The sequence below is a fragment of the Cygnus olor genome, chromosome 8 (genome assembly GCF_009769625.2).
Source record: "Cygnus olor isolate bCygOlo1 chromosome 8, bCygOlo1.pri.v2, whole genome shotgun sequence".
Lineage (NCBI taxonomy): Eukaryota > Metazoa > Chordata > Aves > Anseriformes > Anatidae > Cygnus > Cygnus olor.
The window spans coordinates 684,057-696,595 of record NC_049176.1 but is presented as its reverse complement, the minus strand read 5'-3'; the positions used below and the strand labels follow the sequence as shown (position 1 = coordinate 696,595).

At 39.7% G+C, this 12,539-nt stretch overlaps 1 protein-coding gene across 3 annotated transcripts in view; it reads left to right on the top strand.

The window, feature by feature from the left end:
- The window catches only part of TGFBR3 (transforming growth factor beta receptor 3), a 119,219-nt gene that overhangs the window by 41,478 nt on the left and 65,202 nt on the right, over positions 1 to 12,539 (top strand). For all 3 annotated transcript variants that reach the window (XM_040566226.1, XM_040566224.1, XM_040566225.1), the window contains exon 3: positions 7,241 to 7,425. In XM_040566226.1, the coding sequence (XP_040422160.1) occupies positions 7,241 to 7,425 (185 nt within the window). The remainder of the gene's footprint in view (positions 1 to 7,240; positions 7,426 to 12,539) is intronic.

The following is a 12,539-nucleotide window of genomic DNA, read 5'->3' as shown; positions in this document are numbered from 1 at the left end:
ACACTTCGTTTTTTTTTTTTTTCCAAGTTGCATTATCACCCTCTTGCTGTTGTTCCACCTTCACTCACTATGCTGAAAACAGTAACTCTTCATGTAGTTTTTATGTCAGTTCCTTTCACTTTTACTCTTTGGGCAGCTGGCCTTATTAGGCCTTATTAGGGTATTTAGCAAATGAGACAGTGGAAACAGTGCCACCTCTATGACCAGTAATTCTACAGATCATCAGAGAGATATCACTTATCGAAATGGGACTCTTATTGGTATTAGTGTTGCAATTCTTAAACTTGCCAGTAGTGAATTGTTTTTGAAATTCTATATATTGTCCTAATTTTGCTGAAACATTTTTGGGTGAATGATGGGATTTTTCTAGTGGTTCCTTAGTCCTTAACCTGTAGTGGTATGGAAACGCAGTAATCTTGGACTCTCAAGAGAAGATCTGTGGTTGTGTATGGGAGATTAAGATTATGTTTACACTCCTTATTTCCTTCTACATGTTCCTCATCACCTCCTTCCTGTTTCTCATTCCTCCTGCTTAACTGCTTGTGAGTTTTCTTTAATCTACCTGGGTGTAATTTTGTATGTAACCAAAATCCCCAAAGACTGTAGCTTCCTAGACTGATTTGTCCTGAAATTGGATGTCTTCTGCTGTGTATTGGTGATACCCAAAAATACCTAGGAGTTCCTCCTAAGGCTATTGATTAAATCTGAGGGCTCTAGACACGCGTGAGAAATAAAACACTTCTTGAGTAAGTGGTACTTTTCTGTTTGAGTACATGTGCTAGGTTTTGTCAGAGTTAAAGCTGCTGCCACAAGCTGTATAGAATGAGAAAACCATAGCTCTCTGTTCCCCTCTAGAGCCAAATAGTCCATAAGACAAAAATAAATCAGCACTGGATTTATACAAATAAAATATAAAACACTTTGGACAGTAGTCTTTTCATTTTCTTACTGCCAGTGGGAATGTATAGTGTATGCATCACCCTTTCAGTATCTTGTTTCTCTCCCATGTATCTTACTGCGATCATGTTATTCAAGGAGGAAAATCGGGAATAGTCTTGGACAGTCCAGCTCCTCGATGGTAGTGGAAATGCTTCTTTACTTCCATGATAAGAAACACTGCAGTTTCCTTCATGCTGCTGTCTCTCATCGCAAAGTAGCTGTGATGTCTCCTACCATCTCATCTTCCCTTTTCCATCCCTCAAGACTTAAGACTGAATGCCAGAATGACTGATCCTGAGCAGGGATTCCTTACTGAAGTCCTGCTTGCTTAGGAGTGTGAAGCTGCTTTTTCATGGTCATATGTAGTAAAAATTGCTTATGGTGTTAAAGTTGGAGGAAGAAGTCCATTGTTCTCTATAGCCCTTGAAACACCAGGAATTTGGCATCCCAGGTAGTCTTTTGTGAAGGAGCACACGAGAAGGAATTCAGTAGTTGTTAAAGAACCACCCACACAAGGTAAGTAAGAATGTCTTGTTTTCTCTTTGAGTAACAGGCATAACTTCTCACTTGTAAATTCTTGTTTGCCTCAATCCTTGTTTATAGCATTTCTGGTATAAATTATTCCATCAGTGAGAAATCCTTTATGAGAAGGTTGTGTAGGTGTTAAAAATTATTCCACGTAGAATAGTGGCTCTTCACCCATGCAATTGTATTTTTTAGAAATGAGTGGTGAATGTTTTAAGACAAAGTTATTACTAAGTCTGCTTAGGTGCTCTGCAATGAATCTTAAGCTCTTCAGTTCAAGAGAAAATGACTTTTTCTCCTCTTGCTTTTCAGAACCTTTTTTGCTATTCAAAACTAGCTTTGAGGATCCTGCCTCTTTCCTTCTTGTTCCAGTTTTCACTGTCACTAGTTTATATAAAAAATGCCCTTAAATTAACCTTCTTGAAAACAACTTTTGTGAGTCTGCCATTTGGGCATACTGAAATCTCTGCTCTGATAGCTATCCTCCTCTACGACTTGCTCTTCAGTGTTCAAAATGATGAATTCTAGCAGGATGTGCTGTAGTGTATATTGCTTTGTACCTGACAACACAGAAAATCCCTAGTGTTTCTCAAGTCTGGATTTGGAATTTTTGTCTTTATGTATAATGACTGTGTATGTCATTCCCTCATTTAAAAATCAATTAGGATAAATCTGTCCTTCTAAGGAGTGTTATATCCCGTTGGCGTGGCTCAAATCTTCCTGCATGGTGTGTGGAAACTATGCTAACGTGCTGTGGAACCCACAGCACAGATTTGTGCAGTTTGCAGGAGCTGGTCACACTTTTCAGCTGACAACACTAGAAATCTCTATGGAAATATAACAAAGTATATTAGCCTTTACTATTTGAATAAAATCCATCATAGTTCTGAGCTGGTCTTCGGCTGCTACTTGTGGTATACTCCACTGTTGTATTCACTCCCTTTTCTGCTACTTTGTTAGAACACATGCTACTCATTAGTAGCATGGATGATATGGGAAACAAGAATGTTGAAATTGTATTGAATACCTTCCAGATGTTCATATCAAACAAAGTTGGATCTGCGTGAAGATTTTCTTTTAAATATTCATAGTAATTGGGAATGGAAAAATAATTCATTGCTGATCAGTTAGTTAAAATTCTAAATTCAATAAACATTTGCCATCAGAAAACACGTTTGCACTAAGTGGTTCTTATAAAACTACCTAACCTGCTTACCTTCTTCAAAAGGCTTTGCGGGTGTTACAGAATTAATCTTTAATTGCAGTAAGAACCAGGATTTGCTAACAGGATTGAATGAATATATAGTCCAAAGCAGTGATATTTAAACAAAAGCCAAATAATGTCTGTGTGAACGCATTTATATCCTCAGTAGAGGAAGGACTGAATTCCAAAGGCTTGTAGCCACACTAGGATGTACACGCTGGAGGTTACAAATCTGTGAACTGTAGGGATGAGGTGCAAGAGAGTATCTGTACGTGTCTGCAGCTGAAGGGGTGATCTTGATGAATCAGCTGAACAAACTGGCTCTTAAGCAGCAATCATTTTGAGTTTTGGCATAATGGTAGTGTCACCAGTGCAGGTGAAGTTGGTAAGAACAGGATGTGGGCTTGCAGTGAGCAGCTGACAGAGGCTGATCTCAGCGCTTGTGTATGGCAAAGCAGCAGGATGGTGAAGCCCAGGGAGGATGAAGCTGTGGTTTCATCTTGGCTTTCAAACTCAAGCTGGCAGAGTGGAGGTGATAAACAATCAGATTAGTAGTGTCACAGAAAGGGCTTTCTGGCTGTTTTTTTTTTTTCTTCTTTTCTTTAGAGTTGTAAATGCACACTCTCTAGGATTCCAACTATCTAGAGGAAGTAACTAGCTCTCCAGTCACAGGAAGGTGTCAGGGAGGGAAGGAAGGTGAGCAGGAGGAGTCTGAGAGGAGCCAAAAAGAGCGAGAGCAGTTAATTTGGAGAAAGGAGACCTTGCTGGAGTGAGAGTACGTGGGATTGGCACCCTGCTGTCTGGAAAGGTGCTGTAGGTGTAGTAGGTAGTGCTGGAAAGAAACGTTAACAAGTAGTGAGTGAATAGCTCAGGCAGTGCTGGTGTGTGTGTCATGTAAGAATAGACTAAAATAAAGCAGAAGAAGAGAGAAGGTGGCAGAAGGAACTGGCTTACGTCATGTGCAGACCAGCATCAATGGACTTGGTGATACAGATTCCCTTCACTTGGCACTAGCTCCAGGCATGCAAACATTACGCTCAGCATGGCATTACTGCCCAGGCTGATGGTTGGGCAAATACGCAAATTTCAGCATGTGAAGATGATGACTGTTTGGTACTGCCAGCACATTTAATCACAGAATCATCTAGGTTGGAAGAGACCTCTAAGATCACCTTGTCCAACCTCTGACCTAACACTAACAAGTCCTCCACTAAACCATATCACTAAGCTAATGAGACAACGTTCATGAGTCTTAAGTTCTTAGGAAGCATAATGTGGACCTGGGACATAACTACACAAACACCTATGCAAAACTTTGCAGAAATGCAACATCTAGTGTAAGCCTCTTTGGTACTTACCCCACAATAAATCTTTGTATGTGGGTAATCTGACAGCAGATGTTGTTTGAATACAGTGGAGCTAGCCTCCAGTAGTTATTCTGATTTCTGGTTCAAATTTCAAGGACTTTTTCTTGGTCAGTAATGAGTCTGGACTGAAAACAATTCTGCCAGAAGAAAAAACTCCCCTTCTTCCTGTCTCCTTCCCAAAAATGTTGATTTCTTATACTGAGCGGCTCAGAACAACTCCAATTTGAAGGAAGTGGTGCACAGAGCTGACAGAAATCTCAAGGAATCAAAAGAAAGCATTGAAGCATGCACATAGTGGCAACATCTGGAGCGTAGTTGCTCAGGAGGCAGAGGGGAAGGGAGAACACGTGAGGGTAGGAGCTAATGTGGGGGCTGGAGGCAGGCTGTGGTGGTGACGGGCAGTTTGAAATGCTGTCGTACCTGCTCGGTTGGTCACACGCCGTGGTGTGCCCCAGGCTGGCCAGCTGGGAGCCAGCTTGCATGCACAAGTCGTGGAGCTGCACTGGTGCCATCGGGGCCCTACGGCAGTGAGCCCTGTCAGGGCTGGTACCGCTGCTCAGGCATGCTGCCAGCGTGGTTACACAGCTTCTACAGGAGGTCTGGCCCTCCTCCAGCTTGGACGGAGCTCAGGCAGCATGGGCATGCCTCCGCCTGCCCTTCATTGTGTAGATAAGCTCGGCTGCACATGGTTATCCAGGATGTGAACTTCTACTCCCTCTGTGAATGTTTCCATTTCACTAATAGAGCAGTCTGCCTTGCAGAGAGGGCTTTCCTGACGTGAGCTTCAGATGCTGGGCAGGAAGGTCGCTACAGAAAGCCTGTTGCTGTGTCAGTTCACACCTGTACGTCCTGCTCACTGCCATCTTGATGTAGATGGGTCCATGCAGGCAGTGAGAAGAAATCCGCATAGTCTCCACTAGTGTGGCAGACTTGTACAAGTAAAGACCAGCTGAACACTGGAGGGAAGGATTGGTAGGTGAACTGCACGGAAACATGGATTCCCTCCTGACTACCTCTGCCAAAAGGGAGGTACTAGCTCTTTCTCTTCAACCTTTGCTAAGAAAAGTGTACGTTCTTTGTCAGCAGCTCCATTTCCATCTTGTTCCAAGTCTTACAGTTTTTTATTCCTGTGCCAGACTGTCTTATCTTTCTAACTGTCCTTTACATAGAGGCTGCTATCTTGCCCTGTACATTCCTCTCCCCAAACCCTGGTATTCTTTTTTTTGCGCTCACATGTGTGTGTAAATGTTTTAATGTTCAATTTCCCTTACTTTCTGATCCCGTATGAGAGAGGCATCTTAACAAATGTCATCTCCGCTCTGGTCTGCAAGAGAAAACAATTCCCTAGCCCAATTGATGCACATGTTTAGAAATGTTTTTTGTGCTGATTGTATAATAGCTCGTTCTGCTACAGGACGTGCACACCAGTGGTTGGGCTCATTGATCTGCAGGTTCTCTGATCTGCATTTGCAAATCAGGAAAAGGAGCCCTTTCTACTGGTGATATTATTAATTCTATAGTTTCATCAAGTGTTACAAAGGGCAACATTCATTGCTTAGGCTGCTTTCATCTTATATATGTGCTTTTAAGAAGAGGATAAAAAGAAAACAACTAAAACAAAGTCTGCAGTCCCCCAAGCTGCTGGTCAGTGCTACTCGTTGTACAGAGTACGAAGTTTATCTTCTGCACTCCAAGCACAGGCATGTGCAATCTATGCCTGGAGCACTGCCTTTGACAAACACTCCTGTTCTGTAGGATCTGGCAGGATATGTACTATGCACCGGTGGGTTTCAGGAACATCTCCTTTTGCAGGACAAGGCATGCATGACCCAAGGCACTGCGGAAATCTCACTGTTCTCAGTGGCTTTGCTTTTTCTACATAAATTCTGTTTTAAGACGGGCTCTCTGACTTTAAGTGGCCAGTTGCTAACTGTATCTTGAGTGAACTGTATTTGTAACCAGCAAAGTGTAGGTCAATCTTAATATAATTAAACATACATGTACACCCAGGTCAAATGATCTCTAGTGCTACGATAGCTGGATGTAGACTTCACAAAACCAGGAAGAGCTGTGCTATTTGATCATTTGAGGATTTTCTTTAACTATGAACTTTTATTTAGAAACAAACAAACAAAACCATTTTACTTTAGTTGCAGATGTATGCTAGCCAGAGAAATTAGAAATCAGCTTTATGGTCCTCCTTTATATGTCACAGCCTTTGAACTGACCAGTTCATCTAATTCTTATCTGACTGACTTTTGTGCAAATTAGGGGTTAAGTCAATTGACATTCTCTTGTGACCTTCTGAATCAAAAACATACCATATCTGTTACTGTCAGGGGTGGGTTTGAGCCATTTTGGAAAAGCAGGGCTGCTTTTCATAAATATTTGTCTTGCTTTAGTTTCCTGAGATATAGTTCAAATGTAAACTGCTCCGTATGTTTCAGCTTTTGTGCTAGCTAGCTATATCACATCATACTGTCTCACATACTACATAAAAGTATGGCACTACATCATGCTGTGGTGATTATTTGAAAGGGTGTACACTCTGTTTTGGACTAGATATCTGTTATCAGTGTAGATAATTGCTGTCAGGCACAAAATAGACTCAGTAAACAAACATTTCATTTTATCATGTGATAAATGTCTACTGTTTTGTCCAATTTATTTGAACGATGTTCACTATAAATCAGCACTGCTTCAAAAGCAACAAATCCAACTTGCCCAAATCCTTCCTGATGTGATTACTCTATACTAGAGATTAATGTTTCATTGTTTTATATATGTGGTTGCAATTTTCAATGTTTGGGGATAACAATGTTTGACATAAACAAATAATTTATATCTAAGACTAAACAATTCCTCCTACCACCCTCACTGTTGTTTTTCTCCTTTGGGTATTTTTGGGCTTCTTTTCTTTTTTAATCTTTCATTTTCTCTCTGGTAAAGACAAGACTACCTTCCATTTTGGAGTATGTACTTTAAATTTAGACTTTCAAAGAGAGAAATGAATTAACAATTTAGCATATACAGAAGAACTTAAAAGGACAATTAAAATATTTTTTTTGTAATGTGGAAAGGGAACATAAAGCTTGTTTGTGTTCCTGTTTGTTCTGTGACCAAAAGGGACTTTATTATTTGACAGATGTAACATATGTATTGCTTTCTTTCTCTAAATGATGCACATCTGTATAATCTTCTGCAGGTCCTGTGCCTAGGAGCGAGTGCGTCTTATCAGCTGTTAATAATTCGCACCCAGTCCATGCCTTACTGGAGAGTTTTACCGTCTTATCTGGCTGTGCAAGCCGAGGCACAACAGGCCTGCCGCAAGAGGTGCATGTCCTCAATCTCAGAAATCCTGAGGAAGGTCTTGGCCACCATGAAAGAGAGGTAATGGGGTAGTTGCTTTTCTTATAGATCCCTGGCTATGTGTGTCTAAAAATGAGATTGTTCCATGTTTATTTGCTGAACAAAGTTATTTTTGAATTGTGAACAGCAAGACTGCAAAGAAGCCTGCACAATTTGTATGGTTACTGTCCACACGTGCTTTGCGTGTCATAAGACTAAACCACTTCCATACCCAGTCATTCTCTCCATCACCTTTCACAACCACGATGTATGGTTTAAAAAGTTGGTGGGTTGGGCAAAGGAAATAAGAAACAGATTTGGATCTACAAGAGGCCTTTACAGAATTGGCTGTCTTCAAAGCTAGATTGTTTACCTAAATGTGTTGTAAATTAACATGAATACCTTTGGATCCCTGCCATGACCACTATAAACAAATATTTAAGTTCAGATTTTTTTTAGCCCTGTAATACATCCTTAATGCTTCACTGAGGGGGAAATGCTGAACAGAAATCAAGTGTTGCTGACTACGGTAGTTCTTAAGTACAGTCCAGTTACTTATTTATGTACGTTGCACTTGGAGGGGCTGTCAAGAACTTCAGCTGCTCTGGAAGCAACAGCATGAGAAGAAAATATTTGATGTTAACTTGTGCAGTACTGTTGTTTACTCTCAAAACACATCAAAACAGTGTCGAAGTGAAAAGAAAACATTGCATGCCATGACAGCTGAGTTTCTTAGTTCGTGTTCTTACAATATTATACATACAAATCCTGAGCACTGCTTCCTGTGAGAGCAATGTCTATGTACAAAATTAGTAGAGTTAGTAATGAGAGAAAAAGATGATGATCCAGCAGATGGAAGCTTAGAAAAAGAGCTAAATTTTTGCTGGAAGAACTTTTAAGTGGAATCTTTTATAGTGTGTTAAATTCAGGCAGATACTCTTCGCCATAATCAAAGCTTTCACTAACTTTGATAGCCCTGTGGGGTTTGTCATATACATCCATGGAACTTCAGCTGTTGTATACATCTTCACTATTTACACTGACTAAAATGTCTAGTGTATGATGAAAATCTAATTTATTTTTTAAGTAGGCATCTCATTGGCTGCCCTTAATCAAAAACATCAGATTTACTTCTATTCATTCCATGACAGTTGAACTGAAAAATTACACTTATTTTTTGTGGGGCTGAGAATGAGTAACAGAGATTTTGTTGTTGTCTTGGAGTTTGCAAGGCACAAGATTGTCAGTGAAAAAAAAAGGTAGGTATAGTAATTTCTTTGGGCATGTAAAACCCATTGTAGTTAGAACTTTTTTTTTTCAATATAGTTTCCTATGGAAACTAAAGGCCTTGTGTAGTTCTGCTATGTATTTGTCAGAGCCTCTCTCATCACCCAAGAACTTTTAAATCCATTGGCAAGTCTTAGACAAAGGTAGACAAAGGTCTGACGGGTAGGTCTCACAAGGTAATCACAAGTTCTTTTGAAAATGGGCAGAAGAGTGCCCTCCCTGTAGGGACACGATGTAGCATCAGTTTGTAACTTCTTCGTTACCAAAGGGTGCCTGAGCTTGGGGGGGAAACGAGCTACAGCTGGAGTTTGTACCTCCTACGGGGCCAGAATGAATCAAATGCAGGGCTTAAATTTGCGTAAAACTAAATTTCGCCCTGTTTTGATGTTCTTAGCACTACTTGCGTAACAGTGTAGTTTGACTGCAGTTATGCATGCACAATGTGAGCTAGAGTCATGCGTGCACAAGGTTGCAGACTGTGCCAGTACTGTCTAATTGTCTTGACAGAATGATAGAAGATTTAAATATTTGGCTTTGAATAAAAATAGTTGCTGTCTAGGAGAAAGATGCTGCTTGTGCCTCATCTAACATGCTTACATTATGAAAGCAGTTTGCCCCAACTGTCTTTTCTGCATACTTCTGTGGTGTACTAAAGTGTAGGGCATAGAATGTATTTCACAATTTGTAGCCCTTAGCTTCCTTTTCCCAGCAGTTTTCCAGTTACAGTCCTTGGAGATGCCTACTCTGAAAATGAACAGGAAGCTAGAGCAAGGTTTGCTGGCAACAGTGTAGAGCAAGAGAGAACAAACAACTTGGAAAGATCAGTTTTTACTTATAGGATCAGTCAGAAAACAAAGCAGAGCAAATGTTATCTCTTTCCATTGTTGTACAAATCAACTCCAAATGTCCTTTTGTCTTAAAGTAGAAGGTACCCATCACCTCAAGTTAAATTAGTTTGATTTACCAGCTGAGGTATTTCGTGTTGCCTGCAAAGCTGATAGCAAAGGTGGAGATATGTCATACAGTATAGCCAATGTACTCCAGCATAAAAATAGTATTTTTGTTTGACAGTACAAATCTAGCTAGAATCTGTAACATTGAAACTGCTTAAAATAAATCATAAATTCAGAGGCTGGTTGAAGTTCTAATAACATAGAATGTGAGGTCTGAAAATCTCTTAAGCAAGGGCTTGCTTTGGGGCAGAAGAGGAGGTTGAGTTTTCTTTTGTTTTTAACCTACCCTGTGTAGATGATGCTGAATTCTTTACTTGCTCAGAGGAGCGTAAACTTCCCATAGCAAATTCGTTAGAGGACTCATGCATTAAACATATTTGTGCAGTTATCCCAGTTCTCTTGAATATGCAACATACATGTATGCATTAATTTAATACTTGGCACTTCTATACTATATACAGACAAGCATTTGCAAATTCAAACATAGGAGGGGTGGCTAATGCTGAGGGAGGGCATGGCAGAGGCATGTGTTCCTCCTGTAATGCTTGTAGACTTTTTTGTAACGATATAGTAAGGTTTGGGTACTTTTTTCTTCCCTGGAAACGGAAAATTTAGCCAAACTGGAAATGTATTATGTATTCTGACTTCCTTGCAAAAACTAAATCAGTAATGTATCACTTTCAGGTTAAGGCTGAAATCTCATAAATATAAGGTCATATGAAATGTTTTAATCATTTATTTGTATTTTACTATGTTAATCTTTGTTGGGATGACATCTCGTTTGTTGAGACTGTCAAGACATTTTCTTCAAGAAAGACCCCCAAAATTCTAGTCTTTTTGAAGTATTTCTTAGAACTGTCTTTTATTGCAATTCATATTGGCCGTGCTTTATCATAGGAAATAGAATACGGGTGCATGTAATAGGCACAAGTGGTTTTATTAAGCTTGGCATGAAGAATGCAAGCTTTTTTGTTTGTTTTGTTTGATCAAATATTCCTGGGGAAGTGAGTGCATGTGTGCAGTTCTGCACTGATCTGGGTCTTAGCTGAAAGCCAGGAACTACTGAACATTTACAGGGACTTTCTCTTTGGCTTTGGGTGTCCTTACTGCTTGAGTTTCCCAGATTTTAGAAAAACTTACTTTCTTGTGAAACTGCTCGTTCTGAGAAAGAATCGTTGTTTGTGAAGACAATTGTATGTCTAGTGATTTGCACCAGAAAAACATGTATAGAAAAACTTAAAAAAAAAAATTTTGAGATGAAAGTCACTCCTTAACTAGGTGTATTATCAAGTCTTAAAATAATGAAGAATTCTTTTATGATACATGTCATTTGAGTTTCCCTGAGCTGCTTCAGGCATGCAGCCACGATTGAAATAGTTAAAGGGGGGGGGGGGGGGGGGGGGGAAAGGAATATAAAATTAATCTCATGTGAATACTTAGGACTGAATACATGTGACTACACGGAATCAGAATTCCTGGCAATGGATTCACTATTGTTTTCGTTGACATCCTCATCCTCAATAGTTTTAAGATGTTATGCCTGATACAGATGTTTAACATGTGTTATGTGAAATGAAGGCAGGAAAAGCAAGGACTCATCTTTATTTTTATAATTTTGAGCAACACTGCTGAGGCTGTAATAACTGCACAGACTTCTCACTGTTAAATCAGTGTTACTTGGAAAAAAAAAAATCATGATGATTATTTTCCTTTGAGAGCAAACTTGGTATGAAAATGTGTGCTAGTTTCTATAGAGCAGGCTAATTATATAGCCAGGTACTTACTAGGGAAGTAGCCTCAGATTCCTGAGTTGACCTGCTTATAACCATAAAATGATGGGCAAAATCATTTAAATCCGATATTTAAGTATTTTCTGACAAGCTTGTGAGTTGTAAAACTGGGGCAGGAAAAGACACTGAAACAGTCCCCTGATAACATATTTCTACATCCGGACCTTTGCTGTGCATCCTGAGTTCAGGATAGTTCTTCTCTGTCAAAATGTTTTTGTATTTTAGGACTCTGAAGGTCTGGACAATGAGTGTAAAATCCTGGTTCATTTTGCCTATTTTTTTCTACGTTTGCTATATTTCCCAGTGTGTTAATTTTAACTATTTTCAGAAGCTTGTTTCAAAAATTATTCTTAACATACTGTTAAGAAATCAGTTTTAGCTTTGAGTTGTACCTTTGCATATGCTAGTTATTACATACTTTATGGACAAGTGCTAATGTATGAACCTAAAATTACCTAACAGTTGTGTGTCCAAGCTTTAAACTGTCTTAAATACTTTCAGATATGCTAGCAAGTGGCATACATCGACACTTACTTTGTACAATGCATGTGGAGTCAGAATAAGTGTGCCTTTGGCATTTTGTTACTTTCCCAGTAGGTATTATTAATTCATTTCTTCATCTTCTCTGTGGGATGACGACCTTGCAGAAGGGTGCACGCACGTACGTAACCAGGTGGAATTCCATTGCCTGCACAATGGAAGTGTTCCCAGAGTAGAAGTTTCTGGAGAAACAGCATTGCAGGCATTATTTTGGCACTTCAATTTCCATGCTAATTCTCCTAACTTCAAATGTCGAGACAGTTACCTTGCTCCCTTTTTCGCACTTCCTCTTGGTTGTACCTGTTAACTTTCTTTATTCTCCCTGCGTAATTAATATCTTGTGATTACCTTGTGACTCTTTCTGTCCTTTGGGTTCTAGATTTCTATTTTTATTTACAGTTTTCAGAACTAGATGCCTTAAATTACTCAAATTACACCGCAGCAGCCATACTGTGGCTGTATCAAGGAAAATACTTGTTTCATGCTTAGGCACCCAGAGATCTGAGAACAGCCTTGAGATAAAGCTTTGATAAAGGGGTCACTTTCTGAGTGCAGTTTAAACACACAGACCTGTTGCACCAAGGCC